The 23,079-nt window shown below is 37.5% G+C and overlaps 1 protein-coding gene across 1 annotated transcript in view; it reads right to left on the minus strand.

Moving 5' to 3' along the window:
• Positions 1–8,121: 8,121 nt before the first annotated feature.
• FRMD3 (FERM domain containing 3) overlaps positions 8,122–23,079 on the minus strand; it is an 81,780-nt gene continuing 66,822 nt past the window's right edge. Inside the window, 2 exon segments of the mRNA XM_070935626.1 lie at positions 8,122–8,715; positions 16,529–16,558. Of these exon segments, the coding sequence (XP_070791727.1) occupies positions 8,125–8,715; positions 16,529–16,558 (621 nt within the window). The 3' untranslated portion in view covers positions 8,122–8,124.

The raw sequence follows: 23,079 nt of genomic DNA on the forward strand, positions 1-23,079 counted from the left end.
ATATGACAAACTACAAGTCACCTCAATGTTGGCAGAAACTGACAGAGTGCCTGTCATTTACATCACTCAGTATCCAAAGTCACCTCAATGTTGCAGAAATTGACAGAGTGCCTGTCACTTACATCATTCAGTATCCGAGAGGGAGATAAATGACAAAACATGTCACACTGTGATGTAAACTTCACTGATTTTGTACTTGTGTTGTGACATTGCACACACAAATACCTAAGGGTCACAGTTTGTGTTGTAATGTCAGGATACACATTTTGTCATGTTGAAGAAACCTCCAGATGCTGTAGACCCCTATAAATATGGGACTGAGGTTTTGCTTGCACATTCACAGCAGGTATAGATACTGATATTTCACATAATTATATTAAATTCAAACTAATAAGGCTGCACCTCTCAGAAGTTAAAATAGCAAAAAATACTCTATTATAATTTCTGCAAAATACTATAAATCCTCATCTTATTTACATAAAACAATGAACTTCATCTTCCTGAACCAATGGACACATATGGAATAAGTATTTTAAAAGTTCTTACAAAATAATGCAAATAGATGTGGCCAGTTATGCATTTTGAAAAAGTGGGATGGAGAAACTTGCCTAACAGCAAATTGAGGTCAAGTCTTCAAAAATCATTCAAAATAATTTAGCCAACAAGTGCAGGACACAGATTTCCAGTCACAAAGTTGCTGAAACAAAGCACAACAAAATATAAAATTTAAATTGCTAAGTTTTTTTTTTTAGAGAAATAGGATTAATAAACGACAAAGCAATAGCCAAGCTGACTAAGGATTAAAAGAGCAAAATTCTAGCTAGAAGCATCTGTAGGAGGAGAACAAATAAATTAAAGATGGCAGTCACACCTGTGTGATTAAAACTTCAAGTTTTTTGTGTGTGGCATATCTGACTGAATCAATAGAACACCCTGTTGTCACACATGAAATCAATTCACCATCATTCAACAAGCCAGAACCAATGGTATCTGAACAAGCCCTGATGACACAAAAATGACAAACATGTGGCGATATCATGATGCAAATATTGAACTTATATACACGCACCCTTGTCCTCCTTTCTGCTCCTTTTCCACCAGCAGCTGTAGAGGCAAGATAGGGGTAAGCAGTGGAAAAGCCACACTTTCTGCTCTATTCTCTGTCAGCTCCCATATGGAATGATAGTTTTGGAGGTTGAAGCATTCAGGATGCACATGTGAATATTCCTAAAACCAGGATCCTGACTTGAGCAATGAGTAGTTTTTATAATGATTTGGGACAGAACATAAAACATACTAACCTTCCTGATTTAAAGTTTCCATTTTATATGAGAGAGAAGATCTGGGTGTTATGAAAGACCCAAATCTTATTTCTCCGACTCACAGAAAGTGTGATAACACAGCATTCTTATATCATGCCAGCTCCTTCTAATTTACCAGAAAAAAATAGAGGGTACAAGGCTTGAGATGTCAGTTTGATCTAGACCCAGCTTGGTCAAGTCGTTAAGGCACCTAGCTAGAAAGTAGGAGACCATGAGTTCGTTTTGCCTTAGCCACGAAAGCCAGCTTGGGTGGTTTGAGGCCAGTCTCCCCCTCTCAGCCCAGCCCAGCCCAGCTCAGCCCACCTCACAGGGTTATTGTTGCGAGGAAAATTGGTAGGTGTGTTGGATACGTTCTCAGCCTTGAGTTATTTTTTTTAAGGCGTATAAATAAAATAAATGTCTCTCTGGATTTTTTTCTTTATGCAAGACTTGAAGTGGGGGGGAGAATTTCATTCATTCAGAATAACAGGGTTGGAAGGGAGCTTGTAGGTCATCTAGTCCAACCCCACCGCCCTTTCCAGGCGGAAACCCTACTACACCATTTCTGACAGATAACACTGGGCAGCCTAGTTCTGATTTCGGCCCGACAACCTCAACAAACCTCTCTCTCTCCAACCACGAGCCTGAGCTACGGGTAGTAAAACCCACCTCCTCCGTCGCTACGTAGCATCTCCCTAACCAAGTTCCGAAAGCAAGGAAACTGCGAGCCTCCCTTGCGCGGCAGCGGGAAAAGTTTTGCTTGCGCGGCTTGGTTGCAGTTTTCGCGGCGCCCTCAAGGAGATTCCAAGTTAGGCCGACCTCTTTCTCTTTCTCTTTTTCTCTCTCTCTTTGGAAGAAAAGGGTCGAGAGGAGGCGCCGAAGATGAAGGAGCCGCTGGGAAGTTCTCTCTTAACCCCAGCCGTGGGAAATGTGTACTCCGCCATCCCCGTGGCAACCGAGGACCGAGGGTGGAGCCAGCTGCTGGGGGAGAAGGGTGGAGATGCCGGCTCCGTTCTCCTTGCTGAGAGTGTCTGAACCGTATATTTTTTATTCAGCTGTCCCCGCCCGCCTTTTCCCTCCTCCTCTTTCCGAACCCGCTGGAAATCCAACTCCTGAGCCCGCCAAACGACCTAGATTGGTGGTTGTAATTCAACACATTAACCAGTCCCGATATATCTGACTTTATCCTATGACAGCAATAAGCCTATCTGATGAATTTTGAGCCTGTGTTTCAAGAGGCTTTCGGCTGCCGTGTGCATCTCCTTATCTACTTACTCCAAGGTTAACTTCAGACCAACAATCAAGTAAACAATTCTCCAATCGAGAAACTGCCAAAATGCCATTAGTAAACAACCCATGCAAAGAAACCCGCACCCACACAGACAGGCAAATCACCAGAATATGAACTGACAGCAAACAGCTCATTCCTTACCAGCGCTGATGTTACCTAGTTTGGGTAATGAAACGTTTGCAAGAAAACAAGCACGCTTAGGGAGCACCAAGGACCCCCGCTTCCTTTTTCCAAGTCCTGGAAACTTTATTCAAAATAAATGGGCTCCAGCTGCTCTAGGGACAAGCAAAACTTTCCTTGCGTGAGCAAAGGGTTGCACTAGGGGGCGCTGTCGGATTCCGAGAAAGAAAGAAAAGAAAGTCCTTTTTCTGACCGCGGGAAAGTTCTAAAGAAATTGCACTGCGTTCTCTCCCTTGTCGCGCCTCCTGCGCAAGCTTGGCTTCGAATGGCGGAACGTGCGCAGTTTGCGCAGAGAAGCTTCCCTGCGCCTGCAGTTTTAGAGTTTGGAAACCCAAGAAGGAGCGTGATTGAAACTCCGTGCAAGATTGGAATTTGATTCTCGTTTCCCTCCGTTGACTCTTTGCTGCCCCAGAATGATAATGTCATAAATGCCATTTGGAGATGGGGGGGGGGTGATTGGAGTTTTTATTGATTAAAAGTAGATTGTATCAACTGTCATTATATAAATTTAGTGCAGGTGCCAAGCTATATAAAAATGTATTAGCCTGGGGTATTTGTCTGCCTGGTTATGAAGAAAAGGTCAGCAAAGCGGTCATTTTAGGTTTCCTTTTTTATTTACTAAAATTAGGCCAAAATGAGGAAAGGGAGGTTGAGGTGTGGAGACCCTAAACAGTTGCCTAAAGGTACTACTGTTCCCTGTCATCTCCAGATAGAAGAATCTTGCAAGTAAAACAAACACTTAATTCTCATGTCTTCTTAATGGAGGCAAAAATATTTCTCCCATAAGGTGGCTTTTTGCCTTTTGTTTCCAATTAAAATTCCCTTCCGTTGCCCTGCTTACTCTGAAACTGCCTCTTTTAACAAGGTTTGTCAAGTTTCTTTTTGTACTTCAGTTTTGTAAACTATTAAAAATAAATCTCTTTAACAGACCTTTGATTTCCTCAGTAAGTTTGCTTTTGACTACTATAAGAGTTTAAAGAGACTGTTTTAATGTTCTATTAGTGTTTATTATAAACTGCTTAATGTTTGTTAGATTCATAATATAGAAATATTATCCTTAAACAGAACTACTCCTTCCTCTTGCTTTCCAAATAAACTGCATACTAGGCTGCAGAAAACTGACATCCTTTGAACAAGATAGTTTATACATTCTTAAGTGTCCAGTACAAGCTTTGATAATGTCACATTTGTCACATGGATTGCACATTATGTGTACAGGTAGTCCTGAACTTACAACAATTGAGTTCAAAATTTCTGTTGTTCAGTGAGACATTTGTTAAGTGAGTTTTGCCCCATTTTATGACCTTTCTTGCCACAGCTGTTAAGTGAATCACTGCAGTTAAGTTAATAACCTGGTTGTTAAGTGAATCTGACTTTCCCATTAACTTTGCTTATCAGAAGTTGCTGAGTCCGAAGGTTATGTGATCACCGCAAAAGGTAATCACATAACCTTTGGACACAGCAATTGTCACAAATATGAACCAGTTGCCAAGCAACTACATTTTTATCACATGATCATGGGGATGCTGCAAAGGTCATAACTCTGAAAAACTGTTGTCACATTTTTCAGTGCCATAGTAACGGAACGGTCACTAAATGAACTGTATGTTGAGTACCTATATAAAGCACAAAATAATTATATCACTTGTTACCCTTCACACTCTCGTAAACACATCGGATGTAAAGATTATATCACTGATTTGTATTTACCAAGTAGATAAGAATTCCAATGTGATATCATGTTTGAAGTCTTGAATAAGGCTAGAGTGGCCCAGGTTCAAGTCTTACCTAGTTTGGGTGGATTCCAACACTGGAACTTCATTGGATTATCTTGGACCATTCAGTATATCTCAGTCCAAACTTTATCATAGGCTCATTGTTATGGGTATAAAAATGGGGAACTGTCATGTGTGTAGTCCTCACTTATCAGCCACAATAGAGAATAGAAACTTGCTACATGGTTCAGTCATAAAGTGAAACATCATGGGACCATGCCTGGCTTACAATATTGTTCATCAGTTCTGGCTGTGGTTGTTAAATAAGTCACTGTGGGCCTTATGTGTGTTGTCATATGATTGCAGAACACTGACATCCCAGTTGCCAAATACCCAAATCGTGATCATGAGATGGTGGAAATTGGGCTGCATTGGCCGCAACTCTGAGGACCGGTCATAAGTCTCCTTTTTCATATTTAAACAGGAGTCTATCAGCCCATGGTAGCTTTTTTCAATATATATTTTATTAGGGAGTCTTCTCATTACATTAACATATAAAACAATCAAGATGTGGACATAGAAATGTTAAATTCACTTTACAAAGATAAGGCTCAAGTTTACAGGTACATTTCCCGCCCTACCCATGCCAGGAATTCTTGCCCATTTGCATTTCAGAGAAATAATCTCTATTTAATTCTTCCCAGAGTTTGTGTTTATAAATATTAAACAAATCACAAAATATATGTCAAGTACAGAATGTTCTATAATATAGTCCAAGCACTAACAGAAATACACAATACTGCACCTACGAACTCTTCATATGCCATCTCTGGTACTTCCAGTTCTAGAGACAAGACTCTTCTGGTTTATGTACATATTCTTCAGTCTTTTCTCATTTCTGTGTCTAGAATCTAGAAAAAAGCCCTCACAATTTGATCGATATATCTCTATCCCTTCATGTACATGCACGTGCCATTCACTGTATACATATCCTTATTGCACAGTTTATTCTCTGAGGTAATTAGTTCCTCAAGCAATTCAATCTTTCCCAGATCAAATTAACTAATACTAACAAAGGTTTCTGATGATTTTGGAGCAATAGTACATGGACAAGACTACATTTTAGAATCCAGGATCTATAATTAAAGAGCTTAGTATTTTATAAATACCCAGAGGACCAAGACAAGGGTTTGGATTTATTGCTATTATAATATTTGCAATATCTATATAGTCTACTTTTATAACTATATCTCTAAGATTACTGTCATTTTGGTTTTGGAAAACAACAGATGCCTCCTGACTGGATTCTTGATTCAGCTCAAAGTTGCAAAAAGGGTTAAATATGCACCAAATAATAGATTTATTTTTTTTTGCAATGGAGTAATTAAGGAAAGGAAGAGCGCAAAAATACATTGAAGATAAAATGGTTTCAGTCACAAAAACATTTCATATATTTACTTATAGTTGAAAAGATTGCCCTAAAAAAACTACAAGTATTTTATATTTACTTTTTAGATGATGTAATACATGCAAGGGAAATTACCCAAGCTTTTCAACTAGTCAATTATATTAAAAAAGGTATCTAGTTTAAAACTTGTGCCCTGATCCAGTTGCACTTAGCAACTTTTCTAAATCAGGAGCTCATAATTTCTTCTACAATGCATACATCTTTTTATACAAATTTACAAACACAATCTGATTTTTAATTAAGCACATGGGAATTACATGGGCGTTACTGTAGTTAGAAAGGTTTATATATTAGAAGGTAGATGAAATATGGATTCGGTTTGTTGCACTATGGAAATGTAAATAAAAAAATATTTTAAAAGTTTTTAACTAAGTTTAAAATGTACTTTAAGTACTTCAAACATTTACTTGATTATTTAAAAAAATAATAATTTATTAGTTTGTAATAATAGATAGCAATTCTAAAACTTTAATAGAACAAGAAAAAAAAGGCTTTAATCTTATACTCATTAATCTGGAACTCGGATCTAAACAACATATTCCAAAGGAAACAGGTATAGGACTGTAGGTAAATATCCTATTGCTGGTGTAGTTCGGAAAGGGGAAGAGTGAATTTTGTGTTATGAAATCCAGATTGGCTATTCAGTTTAGTTAGTTCTTCTGCTTCTACTTCCTTACATTTGAAAACTGGGTATGTGGAAATGTTGATCTTCTCTAAATAGAAGAGATTTTAGTCATATCCTCTTAAGAGCTTGGAGTTACACAGGCACAAAATCTCCATCAAGACAACAAAGATAACAACACGCCACTGTCAAAAGGACACTTTTTATAAATAAATCATGTGCATCCATTGTTAATTACATCTGGTAAGAAAGCATGCTTAAAAATAATGCATGAAATTGTAACTCTGGGATTTATCGTAATGAAAAATAATGAATATAATTAGAAACTAACTTTTTCAGGTGTCTGAAATTCACAGGTTTCCACAGAAATTTCCTCTATCTTTGGAAACAGGTTAATTTTTTTAATTGTGTATTTTAGTAAACTTAGCTTTATTTATTTTTTTAAAAAAATTACCATTTCTCTGTAACTTACAATCACGTACACTTAAAACAAAATCTCTAAATCTCCTGAAAAACTATACTTCCACTACTCTGCAAAGAACTTTCATGAGTGTATCAAAGTAAAATCCAAATTGCCATCTTGAAAAAATTATATCCCACTCTTTAGTTTCAGAACAGCTTCTATAATGTGGTATTACACATTATATTGATCATGTATCTGCTTTTTAATATTAATGCAGAGATCTGAGGAATATGCAGGACAGGTTCAATAGACAGAAGAATATGCTTAACCATTTCTGCATCCACTGACTCTTTTCTGAAAATATCCTTCCAACTATTCTATTCTGATTGTACATACAGAAAAAAAAAACAATGTAGAAAGAAAGGAATAAATATCTTCTCCTCTCATGGAATTCTCACCTGTAAATCATGGTTACACTGATTTGTCCTAATGTATAGTTCCTCTGAAACTTGTTAATTGAAAAATTAGTCTTTCACTTCCATATATCAGACATGTCTATCTTCTATTCCAATTATTCATCTTGTGCATATCTTGAACATTAGTGTTTTTTAAAAATGCTTTAAAAATTCATGATATGTCCTTGTGCATTTATTCATCTGTACACTTAAATATTTTCAGAAATTGCATTTGCTAAAAATTTACCAAAATTTTGTAAAGACATAAAAATATTTTTAAATGAAAAAATCAAACAAACAAAATAATAATAAAACCCGAGCAATATAGGCATTGGTTAGTAGATATTGTTTTACTAAGGAATATATTCAAAAGCGTCCTCTTCTATTTGTAGTTAATGCTTAAAATTAGGACATCATGGCTTGATATGATAGAAATGATAGCTTTCTCTTCAGTAATTACTGATAAAAACAGGAAAGCAAATAAAACAAAGACTGCTTTTTGGTTACTTAAAGGCCACTACTACATCAATTATTCAATTATGAAAAGGAAATATAAGAATTTTGAAGTTATTGTCTATCAAAATAAAGAACCAATTGAAGATAACCTGCAGGATGTTTATGAGCACCTAAATATTGACTAAAATTCACTAGTTTTGAATATAGCCCTTAGTTTTGCACATTTTTTATGTTTAAGAGCTGACAAACAAATGGCTAATGAAGTCTACTTTGCAGGCTATCCACTGTCTGAGAGGACAGTAATATTCAATGTGAAACTGCTGAAATTCTGGTGTTTGGCGGATTTCGTGGAGGAAGGAGATGTCAAGATCTGATTCCAGAAGGACAAGTAGTAGTGGGAAAACCACAAGCAACACCCCAAGCCCAACAAAAAGAAGTCTGGAAAAACTCTTCACAGCAGAGTTTATCTTCAAGTTACCCATCAAAAAGTCATAGCTCCACCTAAGTGCTTTTCGAGCTTCCTTCAACTCTTCCTCCTCTGCAACCAAAAATGCATTTTCATCCGCCTCCAGTTCCTCAAATGAATCTGTATCTTCTTTCCCATTTTCTACCCTTGGAGAAGTTTGAAAGAGAAGGTCTATCTCCTCATCATTAACAGGAGTTGGGAGCAAGCTGGTACTTGGATTGTACATCAATTCTGAGATTGTTAAAGGCTCCTCTTTGATTTTCTCACCCTCCTCAACCGAAAGATCTGAACCATCATCTGTTTCTTTAGTAGGAGAGCTTGATATCACAGGGAGCGAAATATCATCTTCCTTCGGCAGCTGGATTCCTGTAAAATAGCACTTTTAGATTCTCAAACTTACATTTCAAGGAGATAAACCTATAGACATAATAACTGCTTGCAATTTAATCATTAACTGATTTATATTAAGTGAAGGATAATTCTTCATAATTCAGCAAGTTAAATATAACTTGATACCGTTACTCATTTTACTAAAAATATCCATTTTTATTTTTTAAAATAAAAATCTACATTTTGTACACCTGTAATGAAAATCTTCAGTTATTTCATTGTACGGAACGATATTCCATGACTCTGAAATCATGATAAATACTGTACTTGCATTATCTGACACATGTATAATGTGTGTTTGCAAAAGGATACATCATAATCTAACATCCATTAATAGATTATCAATAGCAGTAAATGAGAAAGTACAGATTGATGGGAAATAGTGGTTATTGTGTGACTCTATTTCTCAAGATACAATATTAATCAATATTAGAAGGATGTCATAAGTGACAAAATGAATTATAGTATGTAAGACAGTTTGACTGAATGAACTAACTGGGGCAAAAGGTTTTCATTAATCCTAATATGGTTAAACTACAAACTACAAACTGCATCATTTGTATCATCTTTGTGTAATGATGCCAATATATATATCCGTGATGGCGAACCTATGGCACACATGCCACAGGTGGCACTCAGCGCCCTCTCCGTGGGCATGTGAGCCATCGCATGCACCTCCCATTGGCCAGCTGGTCATCGGGTCTCAATCACGCATGCGCAGGAGGCGGGAGGCGTGCATTGCATTTTGGGGGTTCAGGGGTGCATGCAAGTATTCGCAGGCACGCACGAGCACTATGGGCACTCGGTCCGGAAAAGGTTAGCCTATACTATCATCTGTATGATATAAATCATGCAGATGATAGTATAATTTGAATCAATTTGTGTAAACCACAGTGTGCAAATAGTATAAATAGTGTAAATCACAAATGATATTAACTAATTGAATACAAAGTGATTATCCATACAAATTTGTATCTAATGATAATCTGTGAAATTGATGTTTTGCTGTCTTAACATTTATGCTTATGCCATTTAGCGTCAAAGTTAGCAGACTTTGAGAACTTAAAAGAGTTATCTAAGCAAATGTGCAACAAAGACTAGTTTTTTCTACAGTTGTCTAAAATTATACGACTCCATTTAGAGTCCAGTTTTATTTAATTACTTTTTTATGTGGGTGAACTGAAATGAGGTTTATTTTTCAATGCAAAGAACAGATAGGAATGAATGTAAGCCTAAACTCTTAGAATTTAAAGGTACTGTGCACAGAAACTTCCCTAATTCTATCCCCATAGCAACAATCTTGTAAAATAGTTTGGGCTAAGAAACAGCAACAGACCCAATGAGTTCAATGATCAGATGTATTTGTTTATTCAAGATATCAACAATGTCAACATCTTTGAAAATCTGTTTTTAATTTAGTATTTTCCCTTGAATATAAATTGTAAGACTGTTCACCCTGGATTAGATTTAGCCTAATTTTTGTACATCTATTCAAAATAAACTAAAACGGCATGTAATTCAACCGAGTTAAAGACAATCTTGATTTTATTTATGGCTTCAAAATCCGCTTTAACTGTTGTAACCCTAGATCATTCTGTTATCTTCAATAATTTATATAGCTTCTCATTCATAGCATCAAGCTTCTTAAAGAAGTGGTAGGATATTTACTTCAGGGCTGAAATAGGCAATAGCCTCCTCTGATGCTTGACTCATTAGCAGTACTGTTTGTGGATCCTGCCACACATAATTTGACATTAATTCTCATTTCTTCATGTTAAGATTCATAACACAAAGCGACACTGGAGTTAAGAGCTTAGAAGAGGGCTTAACGGTATTTATTTACTTAGGCCTTTTAATTATTTCAAATTCTGATTTATTTATTTTTTTAAAAAGGTTATATGGTTTCAATAAAGTGTTAAGGTTTGTGTTAATTCTGTTTGTTATTTTAATTGCATTTTTCTAAGCCATCCTGGCTCCTATAATAAATACAATCAATCAAAGACAAGACAAGAGAGAAAAACAACAACCTGGGGAAAAACTGAAGCCCAAATGATAGAGGACATTTTTACTATTTGAAGGTGATAGAGAATAATTCACAAAAAAGTGTGTCATATAAAATAAAACAAGTGCTACCACAAGTCATTTAGCAAATACAATTTACAACACCTCATCCACTCACACCTCCCAATAAATATTTGCAAGATCAATGATACTGGCTATCACACAGTATCTGATTACTGTATGAAATAAATTAAATAGTTTTTATGTAGATTACTCTGATTTAAAGCTGTCAGTTATTTACTGAATCAACACTCCTGATGTTGGGGGCATATCTGTCATGGACTATCAGGATAGGAAAATAATCAGTTCAGACCTACCAGCTCTGCCCTGGAAAATGAAATTTTACTTCAAATAATCTCCTGATAACTTCAACTGAATCTGATCCTAACATATAGCAAGAAGAAGATAGAAAAAGTTCCAGTTTTATAGTCAGTAGAATCTTTTAGAACAGGTTATATAATTGTAGAATGAATGGAAACTTGTTATATACTAATAGGAAGAAAATCTAAAATTATTTGCAAAGTCACTGAATGTTACCTATATTAATTAAGAAATAAGAGACTATATAATGTTGTTTCAATTTCTTCAAAAATTAGATTTTAATTTAATAAGAATGGAGAACTAATCATTTAAAAAAATTAATCTCAAATAACATAGCCACACATTTAACTATCTATCCTAAACTCAGATTAGGCAATATTCCTACAGTCTTTAGTAATTACTATTTCTGAACTATTAACATTAAGATTAAAAATATGACCCTTATAAAAACATAAATTATGATTGTGTCAGATCTAGTATTTAGTTTTTAGTTGCTCAGTTTTATTCTTTTTTACTTCATACCATGTTTCCCCGAAAATAAGAGGGTCTTATTTTCTTTTGACCCCCGCAAATAAGGGCTTGGCCTTATTATCGGGGGAGTCTTATTATTTTGGGGATGCAGGAGATGGCGAGCATGGGACTGGATGTCCCGTCGCTGCCGTTGCCTCCCCTCCCTGTTCTTTGCACCAGCCGCTGCCCTGATGTGTCCCACCGCCGCCACTTCCTCATGGAGCAGGACTTTGCAAGGCTCGTGCCATTGCACACGCAAACTGCAGCACCGCCACTCGCTTCATCATACCGGCACAGCTGACGTCCTGCCGTTCGCAGCTGCACCGGGATGTCGAACCTTGCGGCAGTGCTGCCATTCGTGCATGCAAATGGCACAAGCCTAGCAGAGTGCTGCTCTATGAGGCAGCAGTGCGACAAGTTTCACAAAGACTCATTTCTGGCAGGTGGGGTGGGGGAGAAGCGAGACGCATGGACAAGACATGGCTTCCCTTGCCATCTCTTCTCCCCCCTGCCGGGCATTACAGGTCTCCTGCCCCTCGCTTAGCCACCCGCCCCCTTTACGGGTGCAATTTGGGGGTGGCAAGTGGGGCGGGCGAGAAGCGGGACGCACGTCTTACCTTTCCAGCACCGTCGCATACCTCGCCGTTGTATCCAGGGAAACACGTTGTAAAAGAAAACCTCACAAATTTGAGGAGTTTGATTGAACTCACAAGGGTTTTTTTCCCTTTCCTTTTCTTTCTTTTCTTTCCTTTCTCTCTCCCCGTTCTCTCTTTTTCCTCTCCCTCTCCCTTTCTTTCCTTTCCCTCTCCCCATTCTCTCTTTTTCCTCTCTCTCCTCTCCCCCTCTCTCTTTTCTTTCCTTTCTCTCTTCTCATTCTCTCTTTTTCCTCTCCCTCTCCCTCTTCCTTTCCTTTTTTTTCTTTCCTTTCTCTCTGTCCATTCTCTCTCTCATTTTTGCTGGAGGCTGTGGTAGGTACTGGTAAGGAGTGGGGCACGAGGCGCAGTGCTGGCCTGCCGCTCTTTTTGCAGTGGCCATCAACTTGGCACTAAAGAGTGGGGCGTGAGGTGCTGCGCTGGCCTCTTTTTGCCGCGGCCATCAGCATTACCAGTAGGTATGGTAAGGGCTTGTGGGGTGAGTGGGGCATCTTCTCCCCCTTTCCCCCCTCCAGCCTCGCTGCCTCGCCGCCTCACCTCATGTTGTCTGCGCGGCAAACAACTGGAGGAAATGGCGGGACCGGTTGCGCATGAATGTAAGTAGTTGTTGGGGGGGCTTATTTTGCGTGGGTGGCTTATATTATCGCATGCGCTGAAAAGTCCAATTGGGCTTATTATCCGGACATGTCTTATTTTCAGGGAAACACGATGCATTCATCGTGTGAATGTGTATTGAATAGAATTTGATAAAATAGAAAATTGGGCAGCTTATTACCTACTGGAGAAAACTACATTTTAAAAGGTTATATCAGAATATTCTCTCATTTCATGTTACGTTCATTGCCATCATACAAAATTGACATTTTTTTTGACTTTAGCTACATCATCGCAATAATGGTGATGATGATGATGATGATAAAGGCAAAGGATTAAAAGTATAATTCATACAGAGCACATTAATACAACATAGTACAAAATTAAAATGGAACAAGACCACTTTTTCAGTATGGACATGATTTTAAAACATGATGTAAATTCATTTAAATTGCATTTTCGTCATACACAAATATGGAGGACAAAAGCTCAAAATGTTTTCAAAGGGCCCTTTAATAAAGTTTAGTAAAAATGGTCTCAAAATGGCTGCAGGCCTAAATTTAATTTCTCTGCATGCACATGCTCACAGAAAATTTTGCATACATACATACCCATCACACTATTCTCTTTTGGGTTAAGCAATGTTTTGAAAAATGCAGAAAAAGAATAAGAGATAGTAAGCAAAATAAATTATATATAGGAGATAAGAGAAAAAAAGAAATCTGATTTATACCATTATCATTCATTATACTTTTTCTTATCCCAGCAAACAATCCTTATATCCACAATGTCCATGCATTGCATCAAATACTATATTTATTTCTTATACTATAATATCTCACCTCTGACTTTTTTTAAGATTTTTATCAATTCCATCTATTCAGATTTTTTCTCTCAATCCAGTTGTCCGTAATATATTTCTTTTGGAATTCAATCTTCAATCATTCTAACTACAGCATGGATGTCAAACTCGTGGTGTTGATGCTGTCACATGACGTATTGCAACATTTTTTTCCCCTTCATAGAGCTGGGGTTGGCGTGGCTTGTGTGTGATGCATCCAGCCCATGGGCCGCCAATTTGACACCCCTGATCTACAGGACCAAAACTTCTCAAAATATTTCCTTCATATTGGTGATTCACCATTCAGCATGTGTGTATTTTTTACCCTATTCTTGTTTTATAATACATACAATACTTAAGTTACTTGTTTCTACTGCATGTAATTTACTTTTATATTTCTCTTATGATACTCTCTTATTTATATAGAACAAATTGTACTGTAGCTGTATTAACTTCTTTTGTCATTTGTTCTGCACAAGAAATTTTTTACTACTTGTTCTTATTTTTTTACTGTTTTAATTCTTTCCTTGTCTTTAGTAAAAAGTCTGCTAAGGTACATGTTCATCCATGTGTCCCATTGCCCTTTTTTTCTATGCATAACTTTAATTCATTTAATTTTGTCAAATTCAATTACCCTAGCCTTTGATATATTAAGTTCCAGATCCATTACTTTGGTTCACTTTAGCTAACATTTACAGCACATCATCAGCTGCATTCAAATAGCAATAGCACCTAAACTTATATACTGTTTCACAGTGCTTTACATCCCTCTCTAAGCGGTTTACAGAGTCAGCATATTTCCCCTAACAACAATCTGGGTCCTCATTTTACCGATCTCCGAAGGATGGAAGGTTGAATCAACCTTGAACCAGTGAGATTCGAACTGCCGAACTGCTGGCTGCAGTACTGCATTCTAACCGCTGCGCTACCATGGCTCAAATGCAACATTCATGTTTCCATTCAACATATCTCTAATATTACAAGCATTTATTATACATTTATCCATAAATGCATTGAACAATCAAAAGGATATTATACATTTCGCCTTATTCATTATTCAATGTTGAACCATTCACTAGTGTTTCATTTATTCTCATATTTGTTTCACTTCCACCATTTACTGTTCTTATCACATGCATCAACCAATATTCAGTTCAATATTTCTGCAAGATATCTCATAATTCTAGGCTGATGACTTTCTCATAGGTTTTTCTAAATCAACAAAATTCTGTAAGCTTGGTCACAATGCATACATTTTTCAGTATTTTGTTAAATTGCATAAATCAATCTTCACATCTTATTCCAGGCACAAAGCCTCATTGCCCTTCCCAAACTTTGTGTGCGTGGCTGAGTGTACCCAGGTAGTTTGTAGCATCTCTGTAAACAAGATCATTCAGCAACCATGCATAAATATTGCTAATAATGTTGAAGCTGAAATCTTACATCACTATGTTGCACATATTAATAAGGTAATTCTATGAAAGTAATGCACGGTGTGCCATATCTTGATGTGGTAAGTCTCACCCACCTTATTTCTGTATTCAGATATTGTAGTGAAATGAATGGGATGTTACTACAGAGAAGCAGCTCTCAAGTAATTAGGAGTATGCCATAAAACTTGACAATCAAGATTCTAAAAAGAGGGAGTTTCTAAAGGAAACTCAAATAATGTAGTCCTTCAAATGACCCATGGGTATTAGATAATTTTGTGATACTATTCCCTGCAGGTTATATTTAGCCTCTATCAGCTCCTTCGTCATCTCGACATAGGAATATTGGGTCCTGGATACATGTCAGAATGTCTTCCCATGTATTCGTCCCCAACACTTAGCTTGGTATTTGAGAATCTATTTCAAATGTTTATGCTGGCTGAAGAACAGAAATTCTGTAAAGAGAACAGAACCTCTTCAATGCTGGCAAGTGATCTATGGAATATCATTCCAACAGAACCAGCACTGAATGCCTACAGACATTTGGAAAGGACTAAGAATTGCTTTTCTGCAATGTCTGTTGTCTGCCTTTATAATTGGTTGTTACAATGTACTTTATCTATGTTGTATGATTACAGGGCTGGTGGATTTATTTTTTATTAACTTTACTTTATTACTATAAAATTAATTTATAGTAAAGTGGTCTGATTTCCTACTTTAAAACATGCTTAAAATATTTACATTGTTGATGCTTCGGACAGTATTAAAATGATAGTTGTTAATGTAATTTAATTTTACTGAAGTGAAAACATTTTTGCAGAAATACCTTCATTCTTAGCATTATGAATTCTATTTGCAAAAGAAGACTAATAAAGCAGGGGTTCTCAAATTTTGAAGAACCACTGTGCCTTAAAATGATATATTAACTTGTGTGCAATAGCACCCTTGCCATGAATAAAATGTATTTATTTATTTGGTTGTTTGGTTTATTTTATTAATCAGTTTTAGACGATAATACATCTCACCAAAGGGCAGCATATAATAATCCAAACATCACATACGGTATATAAAAACAATCATATAAACTAAATATGTAAAAATACATGCTCAGAATTAAAATGAAAATAAAATATATAAATCCCAAGCACGGAGAGAATGAGTATATCCAACCCACTAGAGCAGCCTATTGACATAACCAGGTCTTGAACAATTTACAGAACATCAAAAGGAATGGAGCCAACTTAACCTTGGACGGAGGGAATGTTCTACAAGGCATTGCCACAATAGACAAGCAGGACCTGCCTCCTGGGACGCATCAAATCTAAGTCCCTTGTAGATGGTAACCATAGCATGCCTTTTTGCCAGATCTACTGGGATGGGCTAGTCTGAGAGAGGCAATTCCTCAGATAACCTGATCCCATGCAATGAAGGGCATTAAATGTTAAAACCAGTACCCTGAATTGGATCCAGAAGCAAACTGGCAAGCAGTGCATCTTGCAGAGCAGAGGTGTGAGATGTGATGTTCTGTTGTTGTTGTTAGTTGCGAAGTCATGTCCGACCCACCGCAACCCCATGGACAATGTTCCTCCAGGCCTTCCTGTCCTCTACCATCCTCTGGAGTCCATTTAACCTCATGCCTATTGCATCAGTGACGCCATCCATCCACCTCATTCTCTGTCGTCCCCTTCTTCTTTTGCCCTCAATCTTTTCCAGCATTAGACTCTTTTCCAGTGAGTCCTTCCTTCTCATTAGGTCTGTGATGTTCTAGAAACACATATAACTGACTGTGGTGCCTCATTCTGAACCAGTTGATAAATGCTTTTACTGGGATTATAGATGAACAATAAATAAATATACCATTTACTTTTAATAATTAAAATTTTCCACTAATCTAAATCTGTGAGGTAGCACAGCCACCCACTTTGTGCTTCCAGAAGCAAAATGAGAAGCATGGTTCTACCAAGGTTTTGACCACACACTCCCACTTTCCACAACTCTGGTCAGGTTTTAAAAGTATTTGAGATCTTAAATACTCTGTTTGAAAACTGTTTGTGACTCAACAGGATCCTGAGCCACAGTTTGAGGACCACTGTCGCAGAGATTTAAAATCACTTTCCTGAAAGAAAGATGTCCTAAAATTTATTTCACAAAGCTGCACTATCAGTAATAAAATAGGCCATAATATTTCTGAGAATAATCCCTTTGGTCTTCCTCATCTGAAGTATCCTTTTTTCCCCCAATTTAACATGGTTTTCTGATGAGGGTACTTGGGTATAATGGTTCCCTAAGGATATCTATAAGTTTTAAGTGTCATGGAATTGTACTATCTATAATTCATAGATTCATGCATGCCATGCATTTACTTCAAACATACTGAAAACTAAATGTACATTTTCCTCAGTGTATTAAATACTTGGCTAAAATAATAACTTAATATACAATTGAACTTCATCTGTTAGAAGGACATTCCTCACTGAATGCTTTGCTTTTCCTACATTATCCTAGCCTTCACCAGCTGTTCTTTGTTTGCTCTTTTAGATAAAGGGAAAAGCATTCAAATCCCAATGCTATAATTTACTACTCCCTGTTTTGACCCTTATTATTATTCAAAAATATCAGGGGAAAAGGGGGCATCGTCTTTAAAAAATATTTAAATAAAACCAGGCAAAAATGAACTTACCAGCACTTTTAGCTGTGATCTTTGACCCATGCCTCAGCAGACGAATGCACACATCTTTACTACAGTGGTTAACCATTCGCAAATGGATACTCCTCCGGGTTTGGATTTTTACTAGGCATTTCACCATATTGACTAAAAGCTATATTTTCTATTTCAGCTTTAATGAACTAGCCACCCATACCAGCTGTGACCTTTACCAAGTTTCCACTGTGTCCAGCTTGGAAGAGTCCAGCTGAATGAATCAAATAACAGCTTCTAATTCGGCCAATAGAAATAGCCTACTAGAGCACAGAGTGAGTACCTATTTTTAAACCCTTCCAACTGGCTCATAATACACAAAGTAATTAACAGCAAATACCAACCGTTCCCTTAACAGTTGTTAATTAACAGCTGCACTATATATACTAGTCTAAGCACTTGAACTGTTTACTGCATTGTAACGCAGACTACTGAAGCAACAGACATAAAAGTTCACACACACGTGTATGTGTATGTGTATGTGTATGTGTATGTATATGTACATGTACATGTACATGTATGTGTATATCTATATGTAAAAAAAGAAGCAGACATACTGCGAACTCCGGAAATTAAGATTTTAAAATTTTAAAAGAATTAAAATTTTATTATACTAAGCTTTCATCAGCCATCTGCTGACATCGTCAGAGTATTAAACTACCATTAGAGATCTCTGCCTTTATATGCCATTAATCAATTTAGCCCTTGTGCGTGTAATAGGCCCTTTCAGCCATCTCCCACTTGTAATCAGCTGTGTTGTTTTTGCTGTCGTCATGCTGGATGATGGAGGCTTGATTCCTACTGTTTTCTCCCTCCTAGCTTGCTTATCAGTTGGGGGTGATGTTAGCCTGTCAGCTATTGCGATTTGCTGCCTTGTCTGTGACCTCGTGGTCAGCCAAGTTTGTTTCCCATTAATCCTATCTGTTGCAGTTTGAGACAGTCCTGCCGGGTTGCTCTGTGTTTGGTCAGGACTAACTGTGCCTTCACAGGCTCAGTCAGCATGCCCAGAGGTGGGGGGTGGCTGCCTTTGGTCTCTGTTCACTGATGGAAATCCATCTCTGCTCCTCCTGCAGGGTCTTTCCTGGTGTCTCAAAGCCTGGTAGGCTGGTGGCAGTTTGATATACCTGTTGATAGAATTGTTATTGGAGAACCAGGCTTCTTTTAGTAGGTGTCCTCCTTTAGTCTTATCATGGGCAATAACCTCAGCCTCTTGAAAATCAAATGTGTGGTTGTGCTCCTTCATATGTGTCCAGATCTGGGAGCGCTGTTCCTTGCGTCGGACAGCCAGTTCGTGTTCATGTAGTCTGGTATGTAACCGCTTGGCCGTTTCCCCTATGTAATTGCTTGCACAATTACTACAGTTGACAGGCTAACATCACCCTCCCACTGATAAGCAAGCTAGGAGGGAGGAAACAGTAGGAATCAAGCCTCCATCATCCAGCATGACGACAGCAAAAACAACACAGTTGATTACAAGTGGGAGACGACTGGAAGGGCCTATTACACGCGCAAGGGCTAAATTGATTAATGGCATATAAAGGCAGAGATCTCTGTAATGGTAGTTTAATACTCTGACGATGTCAACAGATGGCTGACGAAAGCTTAGTATAATAAAATTTTAATTCTTTTAAAATTTTAAAATCTTAAGTTCCGGAGTTCGCAGTATGTCTGCTTCTTTTTTTACTAATATACCTGGAACTCGTATTTTTAGAATAGTTTGTAATATGTATATGTATATGTATATGTATATGTATGTGTATGTGTATGTGTATGTGTATGTGTATGTGTATGTGTATGTGTATGTGTATATGTATATGTATATGTATATGTATATGTATATGTATATGTATATGTATATGTATATGTATTAGAGCCAAACTAAGTCATTATGATTGTTATATCGGGATTTATTTTGTTTTTTAAATTTGAACCTACATTTTTAATTATCTGTCAAGGTAATCCTGTTAATTCAGTTTAATGGTTGTAAAAGTTGAAGGTATAAATACTGTATTGAGGTTGGCAGGATGGGTTCTAGTGTTTTCCAGACCTGAAAGCCATTTTGTTTTAGTCCCAAGGCTATCACACAATCCCATTGAGTTTTCATTCATAAAAGTGGAAAGAAGAAACCTAGATTTTAAATCCTAGAGCACAGATATAGAAAGCCTCTGACCTCTTTGCACTGGGGTGAATAATAATGCAATGTAGCCAAATAGTGGCTAGGAACCTTCTCCCAAATGTAAAAAAGACTTTAATTCAGAACCAAATGACTGCAAATCTAAGATTTACTGGCAAGCCTGGACACGAAGCCTAGCTCTGATGTTGCTGCTTCTGTATTTGCTATTGTAGGAAAATCTTGCACACATCTAGGAGTCATGAAGTAGAAACAGAAGTAGTGTTTTTGCTACTGGCAATTGATGTTGAGCTGCACTATTCTAAGTATACAGTAGACCGTAATCATTTGGACCAACAGTTGGTCTTCTGGTATTGTCCCCAAGGTTAACTGACCAAAAAGAGTGATTTATGACTAGTTCTCGCACTTATGAGTGCTGTAGTGTCCCCATAGCAATGTGAACACACTCCAAGCACTTGGCAACCAGCTTGCTTTTACAACAGTTGCAGCATCCGGGGGCGGGGGGGTGTCACGTGATCAACATTTGTGACATTCCCAACCAGCTTCTGACAAGCAAAGTCAATGGGGGAATTCATATTCACTTAACAACTGTGGCAAAAATGGTTGTAAAATCAGGCATGATTCACTTAACTATATTGTTTAAGGATGGAGGTTCCGGTCCCAATTGTGGTTTTAAGTCAAGGACTACTTGTGTTTCTGTTACAACATGACAATTCCAGTGTACCTACAAAATCAGAAATGATCTAAGGAGAAAAGTGCTCTAACACACTGCTATATAAATCCAAAGGAGTGTGTTTGTTAAGTCCTCTCCACAGAAAAATTATTTTATAAGAAACATGGGATCAGAGCGATCCAAGGCGATTCCAAGAGATATATGATGGCAATATTCACAGGAATTCTCTTGGTTCAAAGTTTTGAAAGCAAGAGGCCCTACATAAATCTCATGACGAGGAGAAAAGGTATTGGCAATTAAGACACAATTTAATACTCAAGATTGCAGAAATAAATACAACTGCAGAATTGCATCACGACAAGATCAAACTAAACAAAATACACAGAGTATTCCTAAAATACCACATCAGTTTTATTTTCTAAAGCCATTCAAATCCAAGAAGGAAGAAAGCCTTTATAAAATGTTTGATAATTTGGACAAGCACAGTCTATATTGCTCTAGTCTGATGCAATAATTTTATGTTTCATATCTCCAAAGGTTACAAAAACATGGCAGTAATGTACAGGTAGTCCTCAACTTATAACAATTCATTTAGTGACTGTTCAAAGTTACAACGGCACTGAAAAATGACTTAGGATCATTTTTCACACTTACGACCGTTGCAGCATCCCCATGGTCACATGATCAGATACTTGGCAACTGGTTCATATTTTTGACAGTTGCAGGGTCCTGAGGACATGATCCGCGTTTGTGACCTAACAAGCAAAGTCAATGGGGAAGCCAGATTCACTTAACAATAAATTTGTTACTAACTTAACAAATGCATGTTGATTGTTGATTGTTGATTGTTGATTGTTAATGATTCACTTAACAATGGTGGCAAGAAAAGTCGAAAAATGGGGCCAACTCACTTAACAAATGTTTCCCTTAGCAACATAAATTTTGGGCTCAATTGTGGTCGTAACTCGAGGACTACCTGTAATGTCTTCACCAGGGCTGAAATGTGTGGCCTTCTGAAGGTTGTCAGATGTAGACTAGATCTGGAAACAGACTCCACAAGAAATATTGGAAATCAGTTCTATTGATATAGATTATAGGATTATTATAATCTTGAAAGTGTTTTTACTTTCCTCCACATTATACAAAGAGCATCAGGATGGAGGCACTTTAATGTCTTCTTTCTATTCTGGACTTATTTTTTGCTAAATCTTGCATTTCTTTTCCAAGGTTATCTTTGTGGTTCTCTTCACAGGGCAGTATTTTTTTTGGGGGGGGGAGAGATACAGGATGGTTGATTTAAGGCAAAATAGGCATATGAAGAAGTGATATGAACGGGTGAACTCGCCACATTACTCTTTCCCTTCTAGGATCCTAAGCTATGGGGATGCCTGGGAAAGAAAGTTAAAACAGCCCCACTTTCTTCTTAACTGAAGAGCTTGTCCCATAAAATGGACCAGAAATCAAGTACTGCATGGGTATAGGTTGGTGAAAAAGGAGTCAAGCCAAAAGACAGGAGAGAAGTGAGCAAGGAGCCTCCAACATAAAAGCAAGAAGCAGGGGTGGGAGAAGAGCATAACTAGGGTTTGCAAAAGAAGCCACCCAAACAAACAGCCCAGGCACAGAACACAAACCAATCCAGGAAGATGCCCTGTGAATGTGGGGCGGGGAGGAGGAAAAAGCCCCATTCATTAGTCTATAAAGGAATGAAAAAGGTTTTCATGCAAATAGCTTAGCTGGCTACAAGAGATGAAGACCTGGGGAACAAGGAAACGCTCAAAGAGCTAGGAAAAAGTTGAGAGGAACACAGTGCTACAAACATATAGACATGGAGACAGAAATTCAAAGATTAAGGAAGATAGAAATAGTTGTAAACTTGTACCAGGGATGAAATGCTCCCGGTTCGGACCGGATCGCCCGATCCGGTAGCGATGGCGGCGGGTGGTTCGGAGAACCGGTAGCAAAAATTCCTGCGCCCCCCCATGCTCAGCTGAGCCGCATGATCATCAGAGGCTTTTTTTTTTTTTTACTTTTCAAAGCATTTTTTCTACAACCTCTTCCGATGAAAAAATGCTTTTAAAAGTAAAAAAAAAAGACCTCTGATGATTGCGCAGCTCAGCTGGGATCATCAGAGGCTTTTCAAAGCATTTTTTTCTGCAACCTCTTGGCTGAAGAGTTGGTAAACAAAATGCTTTGAAAAGTCTCTGACAATCCCAGCTGAGTTCCCTGATCGGAAGAGAGGGTTTTCAAAGCATTAGAAAAAATGCTTTGAAAAGTTTTTAAAAAAAAAAAGTTGGCCACACCTACCCAGTCACATTACCCCCCACCAAGCCACGCCCACAGAACCGGTAGTAACAAATTTTTCATTTTACCCCGACTTGTACTAATGAGAAAACTAATGGGAAAAGGATAGGTAGGAAGAA

Source organism: Pituophis catenifer, unplaced genomic scaffold (assembly GCF_029215685.1).
Source record: "Pituophis catenifer annectens isolate HBS135680 unplaced genomic scaffold, rPitCat1.0.hap2 SCAF_2, whole genome shotgun sequence".
NCBI classification, from domain to species: domain Eukaryota; kingdom Metazoa; phylum Chordata; class Lepidosauria; order Squamata; family Colubridae; genus Pituophis; species Pituophis catenifer.